Source organism: Malania oleifera, unplaced genomic scaffold (assembly GCF_029873635.1).
Source record: "Malania oleifera isolate guangnan ecotype guangnan unplaced genomic scaffold, ASM2987363v1 ctg843, whole genome shotgun sequence".
NCBI classification, from domain to species: domain Eukaryota; kingdom Viridiplantae; phylum Streptophyta; class Magnoliopsida; order Santalales; family Ximeniaceae; genus Malania; species Malania oleifera.
This window is the reverse complement of record NW_026652162.1, coordinates 132767-149070: the sequence shown is the minus strand read 5'-3', so window position 1 is coordinate 149070 and position 16304 is coordinate 132767. Positions and strand designations below refer to the sequence as shown.

General features: G+C 41.5%; 1 protein-coding gene across 1 annotated transcript; it reads right to left on the bottom strand.

Annotated features, from left to right (window-relative positions):
• Nucleotides 1–276: 276 nt before the first annotated feature.
• On the bottom strand, nucleotides 277–15865 carry LOC131147240 (receptor-like protein 34). The gene is made up of 5 exons (XM_058097001.1): nucleotides 15852–15865; nucleotides 15500–15672; nucleotides 9830–9946; nucleotides 7346–7414; nucleotides 277–1112 (listed from the first exon to the last, which is right to left on the bottom strand). The coding sequence occupies exons 1-5, from the start codon at nucleotides 15863–15865 to the stop codon at nucleotides 277–279; spliced, it is 1209 nt and encodes a 402-aa protein (XP_057952984.1).
• Nucleotides 15866–16304: the final 439 nt, after the last annotated feature.

The window sequence follows — 16304 nt, the reverse complement described above, 5'->3', positions numbered from 1 at the left end:
TTTCTCCAAATAATTTTTTTTTTTTGATAATGCTAAAGATAACAATTTGGATTCCTCATCCACCATTTGGTTACACAAAAAGGGAGCAAGTGATCCATTGAAGTAATTATTTGAAAGATGAAAATAATTTACTGTGGCAGGGATGGGAGGTACTGAGCCTTGGATCTGATTTTGAGATAGATCAACATAGAAAAGTTAGGACTTATTGGAGAGCCAATATGTTGGGATTACACCTGATATTGAAGCATTTGATAGGGGTAAATATTTCAATTTGTTCTATGTTTGAAGCCATGCAGGAAATAATTGAGGTCCCCCATCACTTGAGCTCATAGATATTTCACGGAGTTGAAATGGAGGAATCCAATTGTGGCTTATTTTCAAGGTTAGCTGGTTTGAATCAGCTACAAAATACTTTAGTCTTGTCAGATTTGCAAAGTGAACTTCTGAAACAATGTCTTCAAAGGAATTGTTAGAGATAAACACTCCTTCTAATTTGGAGAGACTTCCAAGAGTTTCTGGAATACTCCCATTGAAAAGATTGGAAGAAATATCTAACCTCCTCAAGGATGATAATTTCCCTATAGACACAGGAATTGGCCCTGAAATGGAGTTGGAGAAAATATCAAGAATGGTCAAACTTTTAAATTCTCCCAAATGATTGGGTAATTGGCCTGACAGGTGATTCAACCCAAAATTCAAGGACTCTAGCATTTCCTTGATGCACGAAATAGATGAATGATCTCCAAAAAATTCAGAAATATCTCCACTGAGTTGGTTCAATGACAAACCTAAAATTCTTAAATTGCAAAGATTTCCCAAGGATCTTGGAATCCGTCCTTCAAAGTAATTGGAAGACAACTGAAGTTCTGTGAGTGATGTAAGGTTGGCAAAAGCACCTGAAATTGATCCTTGAAAATTGTTGTATTTAAGATCAAGAATTTGGAGGCTGGTCATGTCATACAACCACTTTGGTATTGCAGAGTTGAATTGGTTATAAGCAAGATTAAGGAACCGAAGAGTAGTTAGGTTTCGTAGAAGGGCAGGAAGCAAACCAGGAATTCGGTTATAACTCAAATCAAGAGAAACAATAGAAGAGAGACTAGAAAGCCATCCTAATGCGAAGAATACATGAAATTGTTATAGGAGAGATCAAGAGAGACGAGGGAAGAAAAATTGACATGAGAAAGAGGAAGTTGGTGACTAAGGAAATAGAGAGACAAGTGTAGCGTGGACAAGGAAGGGAGCATGTTCATCATCTGAAGCCAATTATTAGATGCTCTACTGAGATTGACATAGGTCATGTCAAGGAATTCAATTGAGGAGAGATGAGAAATCCATATTACATCATCTACAATGTACAAATAATCATTCCTGCCAATATCAAGATAAAGCAAGCTCCCACGTTGAGGAGGAATAGGGCCCATAAATCCCGTAGAAGAAAGGTTCAAATGAGTGAGACTGGTGAGGGGACCAAGGAACTATGGAATCTGAAGTCCCAAAAAGCAATTGTCACTCAAGTCCAGATGCTGAAGATGTTTCAATTGCAGCAAAGAGCGGCTTATGTTCCCACCCAAACAGGACCTCTTGTACGCAGCATTGAAAGATTCATAATCATCAATAGGGAATAGATTGGGGAGGTTGAGATGGATGACATTGCCAGTGGTGTTGTGGCAGTGAACTCTTGTCCACTTGCAACAATCATCACCAACCCAGGAAGAGAGGTGGTTGGAAGGATCGGTGAGAGAATGCTTGAAGTCCAAAAGGGCTTCTCTCTCCTCTCCCTTATAATGGGTGGCATTTTAGTATACTCCATCCCAAGAAATCATTGTCAAAACAATCCCCAAAACTGTAGTTGGGTATCTCATTGAGATATACCAACAAAAATCCAACTTCTGCTATGGAAAGAAGCTGTTTTGTTATTTGAGTTTGAAGATGAGGAGTAGTTTGCAATGTGTTGCTGTGTGCACAATCAACTTCCTATACGTACAGTTTCAATTTTTTGTCTTGATTTGTACTTCAGTTTTTTTTTTTAATAGAGAAAGAAGCTTGAAATAAAGAACTAAATAAATAATAGTCTATGGCTTCTTGATTTAGCAAACACCTAATCTTATATCGTGTCTCATGAATCATTGTTCTTGTTGATGAGTTGTTGGTCATCCTCTCAAATGTTGGGAAAAAATTTATATACGAATAATTCCCACAAGTAAATCAATGGAGTAATACAAATGATAAATAAAAAATGAGAACACAAGAAATTTAATGTGGTTCCCTAAAATATTGAGGTACGTCCACAGGGCACGGTGGTCCAAATCCTCTATCACCAAATATGTTGTACAAAATGGATACAAAAGGCATAAGCCTTACAAATACACAAGAGTGTAAAACAAAGTCTTACAAGTGAGAAAGACAAGGAAGAGATGAAGAAAATTCCTTATGCTTCAACCATTGGTTCCTTAATGTATGCAATGGTTTGCACAAGACCAAATTTAGCTTATGATGTTGGAGTTGTTAGTTAGTTTCTCTCAAATCCAGGAAAGAAGCATTGGTTAGCGGTAAAATGGATTCTCCGATACTATCACGCCCCGAACCCGCAGATGGGTCCCAGGTGTGAATAAAATAACCTAACTTGTCTCTGTATCAATTTAAACATACATGATACATTATTGAAAGAGGGTCCGACCCCGTGGGGTGCACGGATGCCCTACACACATACACATATACATCCATACTCATCTAATATCATACTATCCATACACATACCATACCAGAGTCTATACAATACTAGAATATACGTTCCCAAAATTTACAATACATAAGCCGGGGTCTACAAAATCCATTACGACAACCCGGTTGCAAAAATCATACCTAAACAAGTACTAAAAGCAGCTAAACGACACCCCTCGCTTCCGACAAGTAATACCCTGTGATAATCGAAGCCTGACAGTGGTATGTCGCTGATATTGTGTAGCTCACACCCATCGGTGACCAACTGGAACACACAGGAGATATTTCACACCCTCGAATATAGAGTCGGGCACTCTCGCCCATGGTAATGAACTGGCACATGGCGCAGCGTACGGTAGTTAGCCGCTATTACGGTCATTGTCATGCCCCGAACCCGTAAGTGGGTCCCAGGTGTGAATATGGTAACCTAACCTGTCTCTGTATCAATTCAAAGATACATGATACGATACAGAAAAAAAAAAGGTCCGACCCCGTGGGGTACACAGATGCCATATACACATACACATACAAATCCACACTCATCAGAAACGTAGTGAAATATGGTCTTTTTATACATATACTGTCACGCCTCAAACCCTGAAATGGGACCCCAAGGGTGAAAATGTAATCTAACATGTCCCTGTATCCGATAAAACATCTAAAGATACAGTACAAAGGATGAGGGTCCGACCTCGTGGGGTTCCCAGGCACCCTAAACACATTCAAACACAATTATATACGCAACGGAAAAAGGTCATTCTATATATACATATGTCATACCATACCAGAGTCTATATAAGAGCAAAACATGGCTCTATCACAACGTACAAACGGGTGCCCAAACACATCTCAAAATGGAAACCCACCAAAAATACAGTCCTAGCACTTACCCAAGCGCTAACACAATACACCGGCCACTACGCTCCCTACACTAGGACGCTAGTTCCGGTTACTCGAATGACCTATAAAAATGAACGTATAGTAGGGGTGAGACACCTCTCAGTAAGGAAGAACATAGGTTATATCAGTGTGTGGCATTTGAGTGTTATCACGATACAACATACACACAGTTATATGGAGTCCAGTACTAGTTTACACAGTGCATACACACACACACACACACACATGATCAGCAAACCCGGTGTCGTCACACCTATCGGCCCGAAGCCAGTCCGTGACAATCCAGCATTGCCCCGTAACCAACCCGCGAAGCATGGCACCACCGGCACATGGCTAGTCCTCGACTCCCATGGCATCGTACCCGCGCATAACTGGTGGATCCACACCCTTCGGCCTGATCTGCCGGAATAGGCTCACGCCCTCGGATATAGAGCCGGACACTCTTACCCACATGACAGGAAACACACGTCCTCAGATATAGAGCCGAACACTCTTGCCCACATGGCAGGCGATAAACACACGTCCTCGGATATAGAGCCGGACACTCTTGCCCAGATGGCAGGCGATAAACACACGCCCTCAAATATAGAGCCAGACACTCTCAGTACCTGGAACAATTTCGGAACCGTGTTCCTACTAGCAATTCAACATATCACACACACATGCATGCTCATATAACCAAACAAACCATACCCATTTGGTAATCTAAATCATGGTTTTTCAAACAAATACAGTTTAAACAAGTCAAGGAATGGCTATCCTAATAACACAGTATAAATCATCATATACATAGGTTTTCATCAAAACCAGGGATTCAGCCCGTTGCCCCCTTTTCCCAAAATTGTAATAATGAAAAACTCATAGTTTTCCCCTTCAGATCCCCCCAAATGAGTAGCCATAACACACATAGGACCGTGAACCACAGTTCCACCGAATCCGATTTCAAAAATAAACAATATAAACATAGTTCCCCTTACCTTTTCCCCGAATAACCAAACCCAAACTCCAAGGTCCCTAAACAGCGAATTGAGTTCCAAAACCTACAATCAACAGTACAGAATATACTCATAACACAGTTGCCTACAAAACTATCGGAATTAAAAATTGAGCCTTACCTCGATTTTATGCCAAAACCCAAAAATCTCTGAAACAAGATTCTGATCCATAGAAATTGTAGAGAATCCATCCACGATCCTCGTGGTAACTTCAGATTTCCGATTCCATCAACGATCTGTGAAGAAATCTAGAGAGAGAGAGAAAATAGGGAGAGTTCTAGAGAGAGAGAGAGAGATAAGGTTGAGTTTTCTTATCTTGGAAGAAATGAAAAATCCAATTTATAGCCTTTTAACCCGGCCCAACTCATTGACGAAATGGTGCCTTCGTCGACGAATCTTCCATTACCTTCATCGACGAATCGGTGGCCTCGTCGACGAATCTGAGATCACCGATTTTTTTGAAACCCCTCAGCTCCTCCTTGTCAACGAGTCTCTGAATTTCGTCGAAGGGAAGAACAAAGGCTTCATCGACAAAATCTGGTTTCATCGATGAAATATGCCAAATTTCCAATTTGCCCCTCTCTTATTCATTTAGACCCAATTATCACGGTTCGAGTTCTTACAATCTCCCTTCCTTACAAAAATTTCGTCCTCGAAATTCGCCATCTCTCATTCACAAACTCATTCATACAATCAAATACATAGACATGACTCTAGAGAAAACTGGCAACCACTACAACGTAGCCTCATCATACACATACACATACATACCCTCACTTATGGTGGAGGAATACCGTGGTTACATACACAATTGTCTCAGGAGTTCACAATACACACGCACTCCCGATGACTAACCACCTATCCCAACCCACAGTAGGATCATGTACAAGTGCTCAAAACAACTGTGGATACTTTCGGCGTATTTTCGTTTCCAGTTCCCAAGAAGCTTCCTCAGCCTCGTGGTTCTGCCACAATACCTTCACTAACAGTATCTCTTTGGTACGAAGCTTCTGAACTTTACGGTCCAGAACCTGAATAGATATCTCCTCATACGCTAAAGTATCCCCAATTTCCAACTCATCATAACTAAGAACATGTGAAGGATCCAACACGTACCTCCTCAACATAGATACATGAAACACATCATGGACCCTCGAAAGTGCTGGAGGTAATGCAACTCTGTAGGCTACCGAACCCACTCGCTCAAGTACCTCGAATGGTCTGATATACCTCGGGCTCAGCTTGCCCATTCTCCCAAATCTCATCACCCTTTTCATCAGAGCAATACGCAGAAATACCTTACCTCTCACTTCAAACTCTAACTCACAGTGGTGAACATCCGTGTAACTCTTCTGCCGACTCTGAGCTAATCTAATCCTCTCCCGGATCAAACCCACCTTATCAGACACCTGCTGCACAAGTTCAGGTCCTAACACCTAACGTTCACCAACCTCATCCCAACACAAAGTAGATCTACACCTTCGACCATACAAAGCCTCGAACGGTGCCATCCCGATACTAGACTAGAAGTTGTTATTATAAGCGAACTCTACAAGTGGCATAAACTGTATCCAACTACCACCAAAGTCTAACACACACGCTCGCAACATATCTTCCAATATCTGTATCGTCCTATCCGACTGTCCATCAGTCTGGGGGTGGAACGCTATACTGAAAGTAAGTTTCGTCCCTAATACCTCCTGCAAGCTCATCCAGAATCAAGAAGTAAACCTTAGATCCCAATCCGATACTATGGACACCAGTACTCCGTGCATTCTCACAATCTCATGCACGTACAAATCTGCTAGCCTACTCAAAGGATAGCTAACTTTGATCGGTATGAAATGAGCGAATTTCATCAATCTATCCACAATCACCCAAATAGCATTCTGCTCGTGAAGTGCTACGGTCACAAAATCCATGGAAATATGCTCCCATTTCCATACCAGAATAGGCAAAGGCTGCAAGCCCCACCGGCCTTTGATGTTTAGTTTTCACCTACTGACACGTCAGACACTGCTCCACGAACTGAGCAATTTGCGTCTTCATACCAGACCACCAGAAGGTCTCCTGCAAGTTCTGATACATCTTTGTACTACCAGGATGTACCGTATACATAGAACGATGCGTCTCCTTTAGAATCGTTCTTCTGATCTCATCATTGTTTAGAACACAAAGTCTGGTCCCAAACCTCAGCACACCTCCCTCAGGGATGTTAAAATCTGTAGCCAATTCCTGTTGTACCTTTTCCATAACCTCTATTAACTTTGCATCACTAGCTTGTGCGGCTTTTATATGCTCAAATAAGGTTAATTGGACCATCAAACCAGCAATATAAGCCTGTTGATCTCCAACCACCAAATCTATACCTAAGCTTTCCAAATCCCATCCAATGTGACACTGAGTTAAAATCGCAGATACAGCCATAGGCCCTGACTTCCAACTCAACGCATCAGCTACCACATTAGCCTTTCTCGGGTGATAACTGATCGTGCAGTCGTAGTCCTTGATCAACTCTAGCCACCGCCTCTGCCTCATGTTCAACTCCTTCTGCGTGAAGAAATACCTGAGGCTCTTATGGTCAGTGAAGATCTCACACTGCACCCCGTACAGATAGTGTTGCCAAATCTTTAGTGTATAAACCACAACAACTAACTCCACATCGTGCGTAGGGTAGTTGTGCTCATATTCCTTTAGTTGTCGAGATGCATAAGCTACTACCTTACCTTGCTGCATAAGCACACATCCCAGAACTTTCAGAGACGCATCGTTATAAATCACAATCCCGCCATCCCCTGAAGGAATGATCAACATTAGAGCAGTAACCAGCTAGTGCTTCAAATCCTGAAAGCACTGCTCGCAATCACTGGTCCACTCAAACTGGACTCCTTTCCTGCTCAATCGTGTTAGAGGTCTAGACAGTTTAGAGAAACCCTTTACGAACCGATGATAGTAACCCGCCAGTCCCAGAAAACTCTGAACCTCATGCACATTCTTCAGCCTTACCTAGTCGACCATAGTTTCAATCTTGCTAGGATCAATTAATATACCGTCCCTAGTAACCACATGGCCTAAGAACGCAATCTGAATCAACCAGAATTCATGCTTCTTCAATTTAGCATACAACTTCTTCTCCCACAGAATCTGTAACACTAACCTCAAATGATCCACGTGCTCTTCCATACTCCTCGAGCATACCAGAATGTCATCAATGAATACCACTACGAATCGATCTAGGTACTCATGGAAAACCCTGTTCATCAGATCCATGAACACCGCCGGAGCATTCGTTAACCTAAATGACATGACTGAGAACTCATAGCAGCCATATTTGGTCCGGAAAGATGTCTTCGCTACATCCTTCGCTCTAACCCTCACTTGATGATATCTTGATCGCAAATCAATCTTCGAAAAGACCCGCGTTCCCTGTAATTGATCAAAGAGATCATCTATATGAGGTAAAGGATAGTGATTTTTCATAGTCACCTTGTTAATCTCACGGTAATCAATACACATCCGTATCGACCCGTCCTTCTTCTTTACAAATAGTACTGGAGCTCCCCAGGGCGAAACACTAGGTCGAATGAATCCCATGTCTAGTAGTTCCTGCAATTGCTCCTTCAACTCCCGAAGTTCTGCTAGAGCCATCCGGTATGGAGCTTTAGAGATTAGTGCTTTACCAGGTAGTAACTCTATCGCAAACTCCACCTTACAATATGGAGGTAAACCGGGTAAATCATCTGGAAACACATCCGGGAATTCGCTGACTACCCTAATTTCCTCGAGTCTCAACTCATTCTGTTGCGGTTCCTTCATACAAGCTAGGTACCCCTGACATCCATCCAAGAGTAGCCTTCTCGCCTGTAGTGCTGACAGAATCTGTGGCGCTGAACGCATACATGATCCTACGAATTCGTACTCCTACTCCCCAGGAAGTCTTAAAACTACCACCTTCCTACGACAGTCAATCACAGCATAACTGGAGAACAACCAATCCATCCCCAGAATGACATCGAACCCCGACATGTCTTATACAATAAGATTCACCGGTAGCAGTTTTCCCTAAATTTCCACTAGGCAGTCTACCAACATCTTCCTACAGAAAGATACACTCCTAGATGGCATAGTAACAGATAACACCTCATTCATGTCTCGGGTCTCAACCCCACACCATCCCACAAAAGTCACAGATACAAAGGAATGGGTTGCACCCGAATCAAACAAAATAAAAGCTTTATTTGAAAGCAATAATAAGGTTCCTGTCACCACGTTACCTGAATGCTCAGCCTCTGCTGGAGTAAGAGAGTATACTCTGGCTAGAGTTGTATTCATCTGAACGGTTCCCCGAGGTATCTGATTGCTCCCTCGGTCCCCACTAACTGTAGGTACGTCTCGCCTCGGTGCACGACAATCACAAGACGTGTGCCCTGGCCGGCCACAATTATAGCTGTTACCCCCAAATGACCAGCACTCACCCTCGTGCCGCCTATGACATCTGGTACAACGACCACCAGTCTGGCTCATCTAAGAATCCCAATGCTCGGTATTCTAGTGATAGCTCGAGCCCTTGCTCCTCTTCTTCCACGATCCCTGACGAGATCCTATCTGAGAACCAGAAGGTACTGTCCTCTTTCTCGATTCCTGATCCACCTCATCCTCTCGTATACCGATTTCAATCACCGTGGCTTTATCCACCAACACCAAGAACTCACAGAATTGAAGCATACCCACAAGTCTGCGGATATCCTTCCTCAAACCCTTCTCGAACCTCTGAGTCTTCTCATACTCATTCGAGATCATACATGGTGCAAAGTAGGATAGCTCTAGGTACCGAGCAGCATACCCCTGCACCGTCATACTCCCTTGAGTCAGAGCAGAAAATTCATCTGCCTTTGCATCACGTACTGAAGTCGGGAAGTATCTGTCGAAGAACACCTCCTTGAAACGGCTCCACGTCACCTCCTCAAGACCAGCTCTCCGCTTCCCCAGCAGACTCACCACAGTCCACCATCGATCCGCCTCTCTAAATAGCTAGAAAGTAGCATGGAGGACTCACTGCCTATCCGTGTAGTGCAAGACTTTCAGAATCCTCTCAGTCTTCTCCATCCAGTCCTCTGCTGTCGTCGGGTTAGGTCCTTTAGAGAACGTCGGAGGATGCATGCTTGTGAACCTCTCAATGGTGCACCCCGCAGCAGTAGGAGAGCACTCACGCCTCCTCACACTCCTTCCGATCTCCCGTAATACCTGCCTCATCAAACATCGAGGCACAGAATGAGACTCATCACTCGCAGTCTCCTCGGAACCACTTCCCATCCTTGGGCTCCATTCTGCATCACAATAGGAATCTATTAGCATCCCTACAACACATACAGTTAACACAATGATCTACACTAATCGTGTTAACTACTCCCTGCCAGTTCTAGGTTTGTCCTATCACATCGACACGAAAGTCATCAATGATCTGCCCTGCTTTTACTAGAATCGTCATCCCAGGAAAAATAAGGAATACCATCAACAAATCTCGATCTAGCAACCAAACAACCCTCAACCAACTCTACCCATATCCACATCTTATACTCTGGTATGTACTCACGACTAAGCCTAACCAAGTTTATAAGATCTAGTAACCTGGTTAGCTCTGATACCAAGCTGTCACGCCCCGAACCCCAAAATGGGACCCAAAGGTGAAAATGTAATCTAACATGTCCCTGTATCCGATAAAACATCCAGAGATACAGTACAAAGAATGAGGGTCCAACCCCATGGGGTTCCCAGGCACCTTAAACACATCCAAACACAATCATATACGTAGCGGAAAAAGGTCGTTCTATATATACATATGTCGTACCATACCAGAGTCTATACAAGAGCAAAACATGGCTCTATCACAACGTACAAACGGGTGCCCAAACACATCTCAAAATGGCAACCCACCAAAAATACAGTCCTAGCACTTACCCAAGTGCTAACGCAGTACACCAATCACTGCGCTCCCTACACTAGGACGCTAGTTCCGATTACTAGAAGGACCTGTAAAAATATATTTACAACAGGGGTGAGACACCTCTCAATAAGGAAGAACACAGGTTATATCAGTTTGTGGCATTTGAGTATTATCATGATACAACATACACACAGTTAAATGCAGTCCAGTACTAGTTTACACAGTGCATACACACACATGCACACATGATCAGCAAACCTGGTGTTGTCACACCCATCAGCCCGAAGCTGGTCTGCGACAGTCTGGCTTTGGCCCGTAGCCAACCAGCGAAGCACGGCGCCACCGGCACATGGCTAGTCCTCGACTCCCATGGCATCATACCGGCGCATAACTAGTGGATCCACACCCTTTAGCCTGATCTGCCGAAATAGGCTCACGCCCTCGAATATAGAGTCGGACACTCTTACCCACATGGTAGGTGATAAACACGCGCCTCAGGCGATAAACACACACCCTCGGATATAGAGCCGGACACTCTTTCCCACATGGCAGGCGATAAATACACGCCCTCGGATATAGAGCCGAACACTCTCAGTACTTGGAACAATTTCGGAACCTTGTTCCTACTAGTATGTCAACATATCACACACACATGCATGCTCATATAACCAAACAAACCACACCCATTTGGAAATCTAAATCATGATTTTTCAAAAAAATACAGTTTAAATAAGTCAAGGCACGACCATCCCAATAAAACAGTATAAATCATCATATACATAGGTTTTCATCAAAACCAGGGATTCAGTCCGTCGCCCTCTTTTTCCCAAAACTGTAATAATGAAAAACCCATATTTTTCCCCGTCAGATCCCCCCAAATGAGTAGTCATAACATATATAGGACCGTGAACCACAATTCCACCGAGTTCGATTTCAAAAATAACCAATATAAACATAGTTCCCCTTACCTTTTCCCCGAATAGCCAATCTCGAACTCCAAGGTCCCTAAACAGCGAACCGAGTTCCAAAACCTACAATCAACAGTACATAATATACTCACAACACAGTTGCCTACAAAACTACCGAATCAGAATTGAAAATCGAGCCTTACCTCGATTTAATGCCAAAACCCGAAAATCTTTGAAACGAGATTTTGATCCGTAGAAGTTGTAGAGAATCCTTCCACGATCCTCAAGGAAACTTCATATTTCATATTCCATCAACGATCAGCGAAGAAATCTAGAGAGTGAGAGAGAGTAGGGAGAGTTTTAGAGAGAGAGAGATAAGGTTGAGTTTTCTTAGCTTGGAAGAAATGAAAATTCCTATTTATAGCCCTTTGACCCAACCCAAGTCGTCGACGAAATGGTGCCTTCGTCAACGAATCTTTTGTTACCTTCGTCGATGAATCGGTGGCCTTGGCAACAAATCTGAGATCACCGGTTTTTCTGAAACCCCTTGGCTTCTCCTTATCGACGAGTCTCTGAATTTCTTCGATGAGAAGAACAAAGGCTTCGTTGACGAAATATGGCTTCGTCGACGAAATATGCCAAATTCCCAATTTGCCCCTCTCTTATTCATTTAGATCCAGTTATTACGATTTGGGTTCTTGCATATAAAGTCTCATACCAGAATCTATATAAGTTAGGATATACATTTCCATAATACAAAACATACCCCAGGTGTCTACAAAACCATCCAGACAACCCGGATACTGAAAATCGTACCTAATAGGTATTAGCAGTAGCTAATGACACCCCCGCTTCCAGACGCTAGGATGCTAATTACGGCTACCCAAAGGACCTAAAACACATTGTACATACATTTGGGGTAAGACACCTCTCAGTAAGGAAGAAAGTAGGTTATATCACTGTGTGGCATACCAGTATTATTTTACATAAAATATAACACTATACAATACAATATAGTTCCAAAACATTTTCATATAGTTCCATACAATTCCATACAGTTCCATACAATTCCAGTCTTTTCACAATTGCATTCTAGTACATACGATACCCAAAACATACAGTCAGTGTCGTCACATTAGTACGCAACTACACAAGGTAACCTGACTCACTCGAAAAATGAGTAGCTCGAAAGCTATCCCAAGTATAGGAGTTCTGTCGTGTAATATTAAGCCCAAGGGCTAGATCGTCTCCTCAGGGAATGCATTTAATCTCAAATCTTACGTTCTTCCAATCGAAAATAAAATTGTACTGAACTCAGTTCAGATTCAGGGTTTTTCAAGATTGTTCAATTTCACTTTTGATGAATTAAATGACACGTAATTTAAAACTCTAAACTAACATTCACTAAATAAAAGAAAACAAGAATAGAAACCCTACGTCTACTTAAAGAAACATTGGGACACGCGTTAATAAAAATTGGAAACCTAAAATATGGAACTAAAACATGCAAGAATGGAAACTCTAATCTACCTAAGGAAACATCGAAACACGCACTAATTAAAAATGGTAACATTAATCATGGAATTAAAGCACATAATGGAAACTCAATCACACACACACACATTAAAAATCGAAACTTTAACAAAAATCAAGAACTCGAACCAAAATAAAAAAACACAAACAAAAACCTAAATTTAAATGCTATCGAAATACAATAAAAATGCAAACTTTGATAAATCTGACCCTAATTAAGCTGAGCTTCAAAAAGAACCAAAAATTAAAAACATTCACAATTCAAAATTTCAAATAACCCAAAGAAAATTAATACTTAACAATTATCCGACTAACACAATATTCAAATTCAAAACTTTAAATAATCTTCAAAAGATAACATTTAACACTTATTCAACTAACCAAAAATTATATAAAAAGAAAGAAAAGATGAGAGAAAGAGAAAAAGAAAAGCCATGAAAGCTTTAGGCCGTGGCAGCAGGGTGCTGTGCTATGGACTGTGCAGTAGTTCGTGAAAGCTCACGGGTGGTTTGTTGATTCATGTACAGCAGAGAGGTTGGAGGTTGGGCAAGAGAAAGCAAAGAAATTGGAGAGAAGAGAAGAAGAAGAGCAGGGAAGAATAAGAGAGAAGAGACAAAGAGCAAAGCAGAATTGAAAAGAACAAATAAAACAAACTAAAGAAGAAAAAGAAAAAGAAGAAGAAGGAGAAGAGGAGAATGGGGAGCCATGGGGGCTGCCTATGTAGGAAGAGAAAGAGAAGGGTTAAATAGGATAGGGGGGAAAGCCCTAGACCCAAATAGGAAACCCGAATTGCTATATTTTTTCATTTTTTTTATTCTCTGTTCATTACAAATTCTGCTCTTCTGGAGCCCGTATCTCATAAAACTCAAAACACAAAAGTTGTAGATGATCCTTTCCTATTTCTATATAAATTTGAATAGTCTCAATCGGAGTTCGGACGGAAAAATTATGCACAAAATACGAACAGGTGTCGGTTTTGATTCCCGGGAATTTTACTGCGACAAAAAATTACCAAATTCTCATAAATAGTGCAATAAAGTTCAAGAATGATAATTTTGGAATTTTATTAAAATATCAGAAAATTTTAGACATTTAATTAAAAATATAAACCGTAAAGCTCGGGTTAAACGTCTAATTACGCAGTTTCGGCGCGTAATCACACCCCCCAACTAACGTTTTGCTAGTCTCTAGCAAATGACGTGAATGAATTTCAAGGCGGTGCCTACAACTACAAACTCTAGTAATCATGAAATCAATGCACATGTGATTACATTGCTACATATGCAACTACGCTATGAAACTCAAAGACTCACAGCGATTACATTGCTACATATGCAACTACGCTATGAAACTCAAAGCTTCAAGCGATTACATTGCCAATACGATGTAGCTCACACAAGTACGCAACTACGATATGAACTCAAGTTTCACAGTGATTACATTGCCAACACGCAAGGTAGTCTGCCCTACCTTTACTAGAATCGTCATCTTAGGAAAAACAAGGAATACCACCAACAAATCCCAATCTAGCAACAAAAAAACCCTCGACGAACACTACCGATTTCCTACATCCTATACCCTGGTATGTACGCATCAATACTCCTAACCAAGTCTACAAGACCTAGTAACCTTGTTAGCTCTGATACCAAGCTGTCTTGCCCCAAACCTGCAGGTGGGTTCCAAGTGTGAGTATAGTAACCTAACTTGTCTCTGTATCAATTCAAACATACATGATACGATACTAAAAAAAAAAAAGGTCTGACCCCGTGGGGTACATGATTACGGCTTTACGGCTTATATTTTTAATTAAATGTCCAAATTTATGCAATATTCTAATAAAGTGCCAAAATTATCATTCTTGAGTTTTATTGTGCAATTTACGAATTTTTGATAATTTTTTATCGCAGGAAAAGTCCAGGGAACCAAAACCAACATCTGTTCGTATATCGTACATAACTTTTTTGTACAAGCTCTAATCGTAACGATTCAAATTTTTGGAGAAAGAGGAAAAGATTATATACAACTTTCATGTTTCGAGTTTTGTGAGAAACAGGCTCCAGAAGGGTCAAATTTGGCGATGAACAGAGAACAAAAAAATGAAAAAAATATATATGGATATATGATGTGACCTGGCCATGCAAGCCAAGTCAGCTCTTTCCAAATGGGTCTGGGTTATCCGGGTCAGTTCTCTCTAGCATGAGTCATAGGGCTTCACTACCCCCTTCTATATATATATATATATATATATATATATATATATATATATATATATTTTCCCTTTCTCTTCCTGTTAGGCGCTGCCCCCAGCCAACTTTCTTCTCTCTTCTCTTTCTCCTTCTCTTCTTCTTCTCTTTACCTTGATTTTTTCCCACCCTCTCTTTCTCTGTTTTGGTTTGTCTTTCTTCTTCCCTGTTCTCCCTCTCTGTATTCCCTTCCCCCTTTGTTCTTTCATTCTCTTCCTCTCTGGAAATCTCTCCGCCAGAACCAGCACCAACCCGAGGCCACAGCTCTAGCTTCATCCTCTGCCGCGAGCCACCAGCCCACGCACCATCCACTTGCTGCCAGCACCGGAGAGTTCCACTTTATCCCTACTTCGGCAAGATCCTCCAAGGCAGCTGCAGCAACAGCTTCCCTACTCCTCTTCTCTGCCAGTAGGTCCTCCAGCAACCTTCCAAAATTTGCAACAGCATATCAGCAACCACCAAGGCCAGCACAACCTCGAGAGTCCAGCATCCTACAGTCCTCCTTCACAGCAGATTCCAGCCCAGCTCTCAGTGGCTCTCCTCTTTAGCAGCTACTCCTTCCAGCAGCACCTTCAAGCCTCTGCCAGTCCAAGCCACGGCCAACCAGCAGCTCTTCATGGCTTGCTCCTTTTCTCTCTTTCTCACCTTCTCTCTTTATCCTTTTCTTTTCTTTTCTTTTCCTTTCTGTTTATTTATTGCAATGAAATAATGTTTTTTTTTTATTTGTTAAAGTTACTGGAAGTTTAGAGTTTGAGTTTTTGTTAAGAGATTTTGATTTTTTTATTATTAAAGTTTAATTTTTTTATTTACTTATATTGTTCTTAATTAAAGTTAGTGCTAGGACCCAAGCAATTAAATTAGTTGTTTTTTTTGTTATTATTATTTATTTTCGCTGATTTAAATTAGTTGTTTCTACTGAAGCTTGGTTTAGTTAGGGTCCATTTTATTAAAGTTTATACTTTTAACGTGCTCCGTTTGCATAAAATTGTGATTTTATTTTGAGTTCTTAGTTTTGTTAAGGGTCCGGTTTTTATTGCGCGTGTGTGTGTTTGTTTGA